The sequence below is a fragment of the Protomyctophum bolini genome, assembly GCF_963924005.1.
Source record: "Protomyctophum bolini genome assembly, chromosome: 10".
Lineage (NCBI taxonomy): Eukaryota > Metazoa > Chordata > Actinopteri > Myctophiformes > Myctophidae > Protomyctophum > Protomyctophum bolini.
The window spans coordinates 17,332,560-17,344,842 of NC_137871.1; the positions used below are offsets into that span (position 1 = coordinate 17,332,560).

At 41.6% G+C, this 12,283-nt stretch overlaps 3 protein-coding genes across 3 annotated transcripts in view; all 3 read right to left on the bottom strand.

The window, feature by feature from the left end:
* Nucleotides 1-951: 951 nt before the first annotated feature.
* On the bottom strand, nucleotides 952-3,312 carry LOC308322186 (protocadherin gamma-A10-like; the record flags this gene model as incomplete). Its single annotated transcript, XM_080773379.1, has 1 exon — nucleotides 952-3,312. One exon carries the CDS (start codon nucleotides 3,310-3,312, stop codon nucleotides 952-954), a length of 2,361 nt encoding a protein of 786 aa, XP_080629505.1.
* A 1,271-nt stretch (nucleotides 3,313-4,583) lies between these two features.
* Nucleotides 4,584-7,527, bottom strand: LOC308322187 (protocadherin gamma-A2-like; the record flags this gene model as incomplete). The annotated part of the gene is made up of 3 exons (XM_080773380.1): nucleotides 4,584-4,643; nucleotides 4,751-7,074; nucleotides 7,485-7,527. 3 exons carry the CDS (start codon nucleotides 7,525-7,527, stop codon nucleotides 4,584-4,586), a joined length of 2,427 nt encoding a protein of 808 aa, XP_080629506.1.
* Nucleotides 7,528-7,937: 410 nt separating this feature from the next.
* The window catches only part of LOC308322188 (protocadherin beta-7-like), a gene marked incomplete at both ends in the record, with an annotated part of 175,041 nt that continues 170,695 nt past the window's right edge, over nucleotides 7,938-12,283 (bottom strand). The window contains one exon of the mRNA XM_080773381.1: nucleotides 7,938-8,659. Within this exon, the coding sequence (XP_080629507.1) occupies nucleotides 7,938-8,659 (722 nt within the window). The remainder of the gene's footprint in view (nucleotides 8,660-12,283) is intronic.

Here is a 12,283-nt window from a genome sequence, read left to right on the forward strand (position 1 = left end):
TCAAATTGATTTTACAGTCGAGAGATATGCAACATTATTGCTTGCATTTCACGTTGTCTGTATATGGGGGGGGGGGGGGGGTGCACGAGAAGGTGCAGTAGAGCAGTTAAAGGGTGCAGTAGGTGCATGGGAAACAGCGTCCTCTATCAGAAAATACAAAATAAATGTTTTAACATTTTACAATGTTAAGACAAACGAAAATGTTATTGTTTTACTATGTTAAAGCATGTCAATTCTTAAAAAGGTTATCTTTGAAAAACAAAGGGTCACGCACACCGTCAGAAAACTTGCCAAAAATGTTGCTCTTTATTCAATTACGTTTCGGTCTATTCGACCTTCATCAGGACAGAAAATGTCTGTTTAAGTATGCTTTGTTGCCCTACGCACCTGTCACTAGCCTTCTGAGGTGTGCATCGGCCTTTTGCTAAAGAGCATGTCAATTCGAAAGCTTTTTCTTCTCAAAAATGGACCTGGTGGAATCTCCCCACCCTTTCAGCTGAACCAAAAGATGAGCAGGTTGAAGAAGACAAAACGATAGGTGACAACAAGTCATAACATCCAGCCAGGTGTCCGCAAGCCAAATATCAATATTTGGCAGTGTTAGAAATCATATAAAATAATGTATCTTGACAACTATACCATTGTAATTCACTAGGACGTTGTTTTGCCTTTCAGGACCATGGACAGAGACGTGTGAAGTTGTTAGCCGATCTACAAGCTCGTAATGCGTCGCATCGCGAACACATTGTGATAGATAGATAGATAGATAGATAGATAGATAGATAGATAGATAGATAGATAGATAGATAGATAGATAGATAGATAGATAGATGAGCAAGGTTGTCTAAACAAATAAAATACAACCCATTAAATAGGCTATATACATTTCCGATCATTCATTCATTATGAGGGTTAAGGGTTTATACGCAAGTCAAAGGCACGAATATTAATTTAAGCAACTATTAAGCCTACCTCGGGGGATGAATCGCAGTCTCCAAATGCCTCAGCAAAGTCGGTGGGAGTTTTTCTCAGAGTCTGGTCTGCAGGCAGTGTATTATCATTGTAAGAGCTGACAAACTTGAAGTCACTCGTTCTAGAACCTGTCGTCAAGTAGGCGTCATAATTGTAAGTGCTGCGTAAAGTTCCTGTGCCATCAACCTCTGCGTAATTTGGAGGGAGATAAGCGCTGGGAATGGCAACTGCTCCATCAAATAACAGTCTGGGCTTTCTCCTGCGACAAAACTTCATACCCAGGATGACAATAATGAAGGTCAGAAAAAACGTGGACACTGAGACCAGTGCAATTATTAGATAATAAGTCAGTTTAGAGTTGTTCTCATCATAAGACATATCTTTCAATTCTGGTACTTCAGCCAAGTTATCAGAAATAAGTAAATGCATTGCACAAGTGGCAGAGAGAGATGACTGTCCACTATCTTTCACTGTTACAATAAGGTTCTGTTTCATGTTGTCAGATTCAGAAATGTCCCGCTGTGTCCTGATCTCTCCGCTGTGGAGACCAATAGTGAAAAGCCCTGGAGCTGTGGATTTGACAATATGATAGGACAGCCATGCATTCTGTCCAGAGTCTGCATCGACTGCTATCACCTTGGACACGAGAGAGCCCCCTTGCGCTGCTTTGGGGACCAGTTCAGTCATGAAGGAGTTACCCTCTACTGCGGGGTACAGTATCTGAGGAGAGTTGTCATTAATATCCATTATAAAGACACTGACAGTCACGTTGCTGCTGAGTGGAGGAGAACCATTGTCTCTGGCTACAACATGGACTTTAAAACTCCTAAACTGCTCATAATCAAACGACCTCACAGCGTGGATCACCCCCGTGTCACTGTTGACGGAAATGTAAGAGGATGTTGGAGAGCCGTTCACTTCACCGGGCAAGAGAGAATACATCACTGTACCATTCTGTCTCCAGTCTGGGTCTCGGGCATTAACAGTGCACAACGTTGAACCAGGTTTGTTATTTTCACTCGTGTAGGCGCTGTAGAACTGTTCTTCAAACAAAGGTGGGTTGTCATTCACGTCACCTACTGATAACTGAATAGTTTTAGTGGAGGACAGAGGTGGAGAGCCCCCATCAGTGGCAGTGATTGTAATGTTGTAATCATGCACTACTTCACGGTCGAGCTCTCCCGTTGTGATCAAAGAATAATAGTTTTTGATTGATGGTACGAGCTTAAAAGGGACATAATGTTGAATCGAGCAGTGGACTTCTTGGTTATTCTCAGAGTCTCCATCTTGGACGTTAATGATGCCCACCTCTGTGCCAGGTGATACATTTTCTGGTATGGGGTTAATAAGAGATTTCAAATATATTATAGGGGCATTGTCGTTCACATCTGTGATATCAAATATCACTTTAGAATCAGATGTAAGTCCATATCCGTCTTTGGCTTCTATACGCATTTCATACATTGACTCCTCCTCGAAATCCAAAAGCCCTATCAGTTTTATCTCCCCTGTGGTTTGGTTTAACGTAAACATTTTCCTAGCTTTCTCTGAAATACGACTGAACTCGTACGTCACTTGACCATTAACTCCTTCGTCCGCATCGGTAGCACTCACTGTTACCACTATACTATCGAGAGGCGCGTTTTCAGGCAGACTGGCTTTATAGATTGCTTGAGTAAATACTGGGGCGTTATCATTAGCATCCAGTACAGTGACGTGTATAACGGCAGTACCTGTTCTTTGGGGGGTGCCTCCATCTAATGCAGTGAGCAGTAATTCCATTTCGTGTATTTCCTCGCGGTCTAATTCTTTATCCAAGACTAATTCAGCAAATTTACTCCCATCTTGTTTTGACTGAATTCTCAGGGCTAAGTGATCATTCCTTTCTAAAACGTAGCTTTGAACTGTGTTTTTTCCTATGTCTATGTCGTGAGCCTCATTGACACGAAAACGAGCTCCTTTATCTGCCAACTCACTGATTTCTATCTTGATTGATTCTTTAGTAAACATAGGTGCATTGTCATTTATATCTTGTATCTGAACTGCAATGCGATGTAATTCTAACGGTCCTTGTAAGACCAGTTCAAACCTAATGATACAAGAAGCCTTATCACCGCAAATCTCTTCTCTATCAATTATCTCTGCTACTGTCAAGTCACCAGTTATAACATTTAGGTCACAATATCGTTTATGCTTCCCCACGCTGTCTATACGAGCCTTGCGAACAGACAATGTTCTCGTATCCAGTCCGAGATCCTTGGCTATATTTCCAACAACAGACCCACGTTTTAACTCCTCTTGGATGGAATAGCTTAAATCTCCATTTCCGACATGAAGCATCCGAAGAAAGAAAGCAAATCCACAGAGAAGGCTTAGCGCTGAAAATCCATTTTGCCCCATCGTAAGGACTGAATGTATAGCATCCAACGCTTTGAATATAGCCTATAGCCTAAATATCACAACTAGAGAAAAATACTGACTACATAAAAATAAAAAGTCTGTATTATACGCACATTATCTTCCACTATTACTATTACACGAGTATGCGATAAAGACACTGGTCCTGTCTGGCTATATACGAACGAGTTACGATGCCTATAATAACAACGCAATATAGTTGAGGGTGGGACGGGAGGCATCGCCTGTGTTAGTGGACAGCGACGCGATGTGTTCATTATAGTTAAGAGCATGTTAAAAAGGAATGATGTTTGCTTTAATACTATAGCATTCTTGTTCAGTAAGTTAAGTGAACACGCATGGGAAATCGCTGCAGTTACATTATTTCACAATGAATATGTAGGCTATAAGCATTTAGTAGAAAGAAAGAGAAAGAGGATTGATATTTTTGTCAAATTCCTCTTAATTAATTACTACAATATACAATATTCAGCAACCTTTAAACGAGAAAAGTATAAGGCACCATGACAGGAGGCCGCATCAAGTGTACATACCCGATTACACGGCTATATGTTTTAAAACACACCATTCACTTTTCATAGGATATTGTTTTATCTAAAATAAAACTATAAGTATTCAACATTATGCATGCTGAATATGTATGTCCACAACTGTACAAAACATTTAAAATAAGTCCTGCTCTATTGTAATGTCAGAAAATGAATGTGTCAAAATCGAACTACAGCCAGTATGTAGGCTAGATACTGCCACCGCCAAAGTGACAAACAATATAGAATACACCTCAGTTCACACCCGATGTGAACTGAGGTGCGCTCTTTCTTATCATCATACATTCTCATTCCAGCCAATGAGAATTTGCGTCCTCACCCTCGTCTTCAATGTTTGTGTTTACACACACACACACACACACACACACACACAAGATGGACATGGGATAGCGGTCCCTCAAAAAATACAGAAAATGTGCCTTGACTAGATGAAAAGTTAACTATACTGCCTGGTGATCTAGTTCAGCACCATGGACAGGGACGCATGGAACAGGAGTGTTCCAAACGACAAAATCTAAATTGTGTGATGTTTTGAAAGAATGTGGTATATGCATGCAGTTTGCTGGAATTGTGCGATACTAATTTGAAGCCACTTGGTAGTACCTACTCTGAACTGGACGTCATACTAGAATATGCATAGGCAAGTCAAGCAAGTCTCGCAAATAGGAGGAAGGCGGATACAAATATGTTTGAGTGACTGCCACCCTTCAAATCAGTTTCGAGCATATCACATGGAAAGAATGAATCATTTGGAGATAATCATAATGCAATATATACCATTTTGAGAAGAGGGGAAATAGTAACTCATATACCTCAGGAGATGAATCAGAGTCACCAAAGGCCTCAGCGAAGTCTGTGGGACTTTTTCTAATAGTCTGGTCTGCAGGCAGCGTGTTGTCATTGTAAGAGCTGACGAACTTAAAGTCACTGGTTCTAGAACCTGTTGTCAAGTAGGCGTCATAATTATAAGTGCTGCGTAAAGTTCCTGTGCCATCAACATCTGCGTAATTCGGCGGAAGATACGCACTGGGGATTGCAACCGCTCCATCAAACAACAGTCTCGGCTTTCTCCTGCGACAAAACCTCACGCCCAACATGATAATAATGAACGTCAGGAAAAAGGTGGAGACAGAAACAAGTGCGATAATGAGATAAGAAGTCAGTTTGGAATTGTTCTCATCATGGGATATATCTTTCAGTTCCAGTAATTCAGCCAAGTTATCAGAAATAAGTAAATACATGGCACAGGTAGCAGAGAGAGAAGGCTGTCCATTATCTTTCACTGCCACAATGAGGTTTTGTTTCATGCTGTCACTTTCAGAAATGTCCCGCAGTGTCCTGATCTCTCCACTGTGGAGACCAATAGCAAATAGGCCTGCATCCGTGGATTTGACAATGTGATAAGAAAGCCATGCATTCTGTCCAGAGTCTGTGTCCACTGCTATCACCTTGGACACCAGAGAGCCCCCGTGCGCAGCTTTAGGGATCAGCTCAGTCAAGAAGGAGTTGCCCTCCGGGTTGGGGTACAGTATTTGAGGTGTGTTGTCATTCACATCCGTTATGAACACATTGACAGTAACGTTACTGCTGAGGGGAGGAGACCCGTTGTCTCTGGCCATCACACTGACTTTAAAGCTCCTAAATTGTTCATAATCAAACGACCTTACGACGTGGATCACTCCTGTGTCTCCATTAACAGAGAGATAGGAGGACACCGGGACACCTTTCACCTCGCCAGGTAGAAGAGAGTAAATCACTGTTCCATTTTGTTTCCAGTCTGGGTCTCGAGCGGTAACTGTACATAATGTAGAGCCAGGTTTATTATTTTCAGACAAATACGCGCTGTAAAACTGTTCCTCAAACAAGGGCGGATTGTCATTGACGTCACCAACTGATAATTGAATGGTTTTAGAGGAGGACAGAGGTGGAGAGCCCTCGTCAGTGGCAGTGATTGTAATGTTGTAATCGGACACTATTTCACGGTCCAGTTGTCCCGTGGTCACTAGAGAATAATAGTTTTTGATAGATGGGATGAGTTTAAAAGGGACGTTTTGCTGAATAGAGCACCGGACCTGTCGGTTATTTTCCGAGTCTCTATCCTGAACGTTTATAATGCCCACATCTGTACCAGATACTGCATTTTCGGGTATAGGGTTTGACAGGGATTTCAAATAAATCACAGGTGCATTATCATTGATATCAGAAATGTCTACAATCAGTTTGGCGTATGAAGCTAGACCCAAACCATCTTTAGCTTTGATGCGTAACTCAAACGAAGACACGTCTTCATAATCAACGTTGCCCTTTACTCTAATTTCCCCCCTGTTGCGATCAATAGAAAACACCTTTTTGTCCGATTCTGACAGGTGATCAAAATCATAAGTAACATCGCCGTTGACTCCCTCGTCTGCATCAGTAGCATTCACTGTAACAACTAATGTATCTACAGGAGAGTTTTCAGGCAGACGGGCTTTATAGACGGCCTGACTAAACACGGGGGCGTTATCATTAGCATCCAGTACAGTGACCTGTATGACTACAGTACCTGATTTCTGCGGAGAACCACCATCCAATGCTGTCAGAACTAACTGCATAACGTGTTTTTCTTCTCGATCAAGCTCTTTCTCGAGAACTAAATGCACTGCGTCGTTATCAATATCTAGTCGGAAATTCTCATTTTTTTGTAAACTGTACCTTTGAACTGAATTTTGTCCTATATCCGCATCATGGGCCTCTCCCACTAGGAAACGGGCACCCTTATCTGCTGATTCTGTGATTTCTAGGGCTATATGTTCCTCGTTAAATTTCGGAGGGTTGTCATTTATATCTTGAATATGGAGGCTAATGCGATGAAGTTCAAGTGGATTTTCCAATACTAGCTCTTGCTTCAAAACGCACGACGCTCTTTTCGCACAAAGCCCGTCTCTGTCAATCCTCTGCGCAATAACCAAGTCTCCGGTGCTCAGATTTATGTCACAATATTGCTTATTGTTTCCCTCTGTGTCAATACGGGCGTTACGAGATGATAGTTTCATCGTATCCATTCCCAGATCCTTTACTATGTTTCCAATAATAGATCCTCTTTTCAATTCCTCTGAAAATGAATAGGTAACATCTCCATGGGCTGAACGCGAGCCTAGACTCATGAACAAAAGAAAGCCGTGGAAAAGGAATAGCGTAGAAAATCCAATGTATCCCATCTTCAGGGAGAAAAGGGAATGTCCTCGCGTGTTATTGCAAAATAGTACTGTAGTGTTACTGTATCAATTCCCATGCAGCCAAACAACAATATATTCGCGTTTCCATGGGTTATAATGGCAACGGGCATATCCTTATATGATAGCTTCAAGTGGGAGGAGAAAACTAGTTTGTAGTTAAACAGCGACGCTATGAGTCATTTTTAGATATAGCATAATGCTGTTATTCTATTTGCATGCACTTGTGCAAAAGTGAGCATTCTGCACACATCACTATGTATTTACGCATTAATTTTAGTTAATTAAAAACATTGTTTAACTGAGGAATAATTGGAAACCAATCAGCTACCCATGCGGAACTCGGGCTGCATCAGCACCATGGAGAGAGTCATGTTCAAAATGCATTGAATTTGACTGCTTATCATTCGCGTGTTTACACTTTGAACTTCGTTTAGCAATAGCGCAGACTATTTATTATTATTATCATCATTATTATGATTATAAAAATCACACCCGTGAGAAGTGAGGGGCGCTAATATAATAAAGTCTAACGCATGTTGATTAGGCGATGTAATGGTGATAAACAAACGGTGCCAACTCAAACATTAAACGCCATTAACAATAAAGAGACAATATGACGTATAAACTACACATTATGACGTACATCTTCCCTTCATTGTCTTCCGTTTTTATACTTAAAGTGTTGTTAGGTAGAATTAGAGTGGGCCCGCACTCAGTTGTGATGTATTAACTCTTAACTGCTATATGAAAATCAAACGTTGCACAATTGTTTAGGTATCACTTATAAATGCATATGTCCTACCTCAGGAGATGAATCGGAGTCTCCAAATGCTTCTGCAAAGTCGGTGGGCGTTTTTCTCAGAGTCTGGTCTACAGGCAACGTGTTGTCATTGTAAGAGCTGACAAATTTGAAGTCACTGGTTCTAGAACCCGTTGTTAAATAGGCATCATAATTGTAAGTACTGCGTAAAGTTCCTGTGCCATCAACATCTGCGTAATTTGGAGGGAGATACGCACTGGGGATGGCAACTGCTCCATCAAACAACAGCCTGGGCTTTCTTCTGCGACAGAACCTCAAACCCAGGATGACAATGATGAAGGTGAAAAAAAAAGTAGAGACGGATACAAGTGCTATGATGAGATAAGAGGTCAATTTAGAATTACTCTCGTCATGAGACATGTCCTTTAGTTCTGGAACATCAGCCAGGTTATCAGAAATAACTAAATAAATGGCACAGGTGGCAGAGAGAGAAGGCTGCCCGTTATCTTTCACTGCCACAACAAGGTTTTGTTTCATGTTTTCGGAGTCAGAAATGTCCCGCTGTGTCCTGATCTCTCCGCTGTGGAGACCAATAGTGAATAACCCTGAATCAGTGGATTTAACAATATTATATGACAGCCAGGCATTCTGTCCAGAGTCTGCGTCCACTGCTATCACCTTGGACACTAGAGAGCCACCTTGCGCAGATTTGGGGATCAGTTCAGTCATGAAGGAGTTACCCTCTGGAGCGGGGTACAGTATTTGAGGCGAGTTGTCATTCACATCCGTTATTGCAATATTAACAGTGACATTGCTGCTGAGTGGAGGAGAACCGTTATCTCTGGCCATAACGTTCACTTTAAATGTTCTTAATTGTTCATAGTCAAATGACCTCACGGTGTGGATCACTCCCGTGTCTCCATTAATAGACAAATAGGAGGACACCGGAGCACCGTTCACTTCACTTAGTAAAAGAGAGTAAATCACTGTACCGTTTTGTCTCCAGTCTGGATCTCGAGCAATGACAGTACACAAAGTGGAACCAGGCTTGTTATTTTCTGTCACGTGTGCGCTGTAGGACTGCTCATCAAAGACAGGAGGGTTGTCGTTGACGTCGCTCACTGATAATTGAATGGTTTTAGAGGAGGACAGTGGTGGAGAGCCCTCGTCAGAGGCAGTGATTGTAATATTATAATCAGACACTAGTTCACGGTCCAGTTGCCCCGTGGTCAACAAAGAATAATAATGTTTGATGGAAGGAACAAGCTTAAAAGGAACGTTTTGCTGAATAGAACAGCGGACCTGTCGATTATTTTCAGAGTCCTTGTCCTGCACATTAATGATTCCCATCTCTGTTCCAGGTAGCACGTTCTCTGGTATGGGGTTAATTAAAGACTTTATATGTATTACAGGGGCATTGTCGTTAACATCTGTTATGTCAATCATCAACGTTGAATATGACGCCAACCCAAGGCCATCTTTAGCGCTGATTCGAATTTCAAATGATGATTCCTCCTCATAATCTAATGGCCCACTAACTCTCACTTCACCGGTTTTTTGGTCGAGTGAAAACACATTTCCAATTTCATCGGACACATGATCAAGTTCATAGATCACTTCGCGATTGATTCCTTCATCTGCATCAGTGGCAGTCACTCTAATGACTACAGTATCTAGAGGAGAGTTTTCAGGCAGACTGGCTTTATATACAGCCTGGCTAAACACCGGGGCGTTATCATTAGCATCGAGTACAGTGACGTGTATCACTACAGTACCTGATCTCTGAGGAGAACCGCCATCCAGGGCTGTAAGAATTAAATTCATTTCTTGTTCGTGTTCCCGATCTAACTCTTTTTCCAACACCAGCTCACATGACTTTCGCCCGCCTGATTTAGCATCGACATGCAATACAAACTTATCATTCTGTTGTAGTGTATAACCTTTAACTGCGTTCTCCCCGATATCCGCATCATGAGCTTCATCTAATGAAAACCGAGCCCCTTTGTATGCAGATTCTCTGATTTCCAGTTTAATTATTTCCTTTTTGAATAGGGGGGGGTTATCGTTTATGTCTTGTATGTGAAGATTAATACGATGCAGTTCCAACGGATTCTCCAATACAAGCTCCAGTTTCAAAACGCAGGAGGCTTTCTTGCCACAAAGCCCATCTCTGTCAATCCTATCGGCAACAATTAAATCGCCCTTGCTCAGGATCATGTCACAATAACGTTTGTTGTCGCCTTCTGTTTCAATACGGGCTTTTCGTGCAGACAGTCTGCTCACGTCCAGGCCAACATCCTTAGCAATGTTTCCAATAACAGATCCGCGTTTCGTTTCTTCAGGGAAAGAATAGCTGACGTCTCCCTGAGTCAACTGCAGCGTGGAAAGAAATACAGCAACACTGAAGACGAGGCCGATTAATCTTTTGTATTCCATTTTAAATGAATTCATTAAAAGTCCTCATTCCAATGGTATAGGAATCACTCGGTAAGAAATACAAGTAAAAATAAAATAAAAAAGTTTAAAATCAAACCTAAGCAGCTAGGCTACGGTACAAAACGCGTTTTTGTTTTCTTCTTCCAACGTCCTTATGGAGGTTTGTTAGATAGGCTATTGTTGGGGTGGAGAGATGGGGACGGGGAGGTGAAGGCCTCCTATCTATGGTGAACAGCGACACGATGAGCATTCTATGCGTTTATATAGCATGCAGTTCACTCCATGTCCATGCAGATGCAGCATTAACAACTGGAACCCTAACATCCCTATAAGTATGAGCTGAGGGGGATAGTTGGCGAAAATAGCAAATCTACAAGCTCAATCATGCTATACATCTTCTCTCATCTAAAACAAATGTTTAAAGAAAAAGAGTCAAACCACCATTTTTTCCAAACAAAAAAGACAAAGAGAGAGAGAGAGAGAGTCTTTCAGCACCATGGACAGTGCCACACAGAGGCCATTCATAATAGCGGTACTTCCTCGCCCGGCCTGCAGGGTTGTTCTCTTACCGATCTCGTCAAACGCATTCCACACGTTATACTCTCAATAATACAGTGTGCGCGTGCGTGTGTGTGTGTGTGTGTGTGTGTGTGTGTGTGTGTGTGTGTGTGTGTGTGTGTGTGTGTGTGTGTGTGGCCAACTACAATCAACCCTGAACCCTTTGTTCAGTAATGCAATTCCAGTAGTGTAAAATAATGTAAGTCACCAAGTATACATTTACTCAAGTATGCAGTGCTTAAGTACGATTGATCTGCTATTTTCAAAATATGTGTATACATTTTTACACTTGAAAATTGTGAAATGGTACATTGTGCATTGTACTTTTACTCTTAAGCATATTTTGAAATCAATACTAAATAGGTTATATTAAACCTGGACTTTTAGTTAACGTAACAATAGTTTGTATACGTTGCACTGCCGTTTTGATACTTTTTGTTGTAAAGCTCTCATTGTCTTTACCTGCATGATGTGTTTTAAAATAACATGAGAAATATCCTCTACCTCTACTAAGCTACAGTGCCAAGTTGGCCACCAAACATACCACCAAACATTACCATACATTATGCATAATGCATTATGCATTTTAAAACAATGGGGGTTTAATAGTTCTGGTCCATACAACCCTAATGCCCTTTGCTACCGTTGCAAGAGCTATATGGACCATGGGGTTTAATAACAAAATAATAGGCAATATAGGCCACTGGTCAAATATGACCAAGCCAAGGCATTTAATAGCAACTGAAGTATGCCCATTTGGTTGCTAACCCCGCCATGTCCCACACAAGCGATACTTTTCTGTCCCTAAAATGAACAGTTTGGATCTAGTCACCGTGTGAATACATTTTCCACCACTGTGCAATTCTCCCTCGCTATAATTGTGTCCACATAACATGTAGTGTAATCCCCACAGAATAGATAATAAACAGTATGCCTACTTATTTCTGGTGTCCTGCAGGTGGGTGCACTTGTGTTGTGTTCACTGTCACTCCTTCTTCTTCTGTCGTATGTCCTTAGACCTTTAGCTCCGTTGCAGCAAGCCAGTCCAGTGTTTCATTGTCTAGGTCAATTAGCCCACGGTCACCATTCGGTGGCCGGCTGTCACTCCAAGTTTAATAGATGAGAACAATCCACATTCTGTTCGACAGAGCCCCGGCTACCGCAAAGAAAAAAAACTACGTAGGCTATACAATATTAGCGTGCGAGAAAGTTACCGAATCTCGCTGACTATATCCGATGCAGGATGTCGTTTGTTGTCACAAAATCAGCAAGCTAGGCTATTGTCAAGTCTAGCATTATTTGAAATATCCCTCGCTGTGATATTACTTCCTGTTTTGCTTCCTTCTCCAGGATCAGCTGACCTCTGTCCTGGT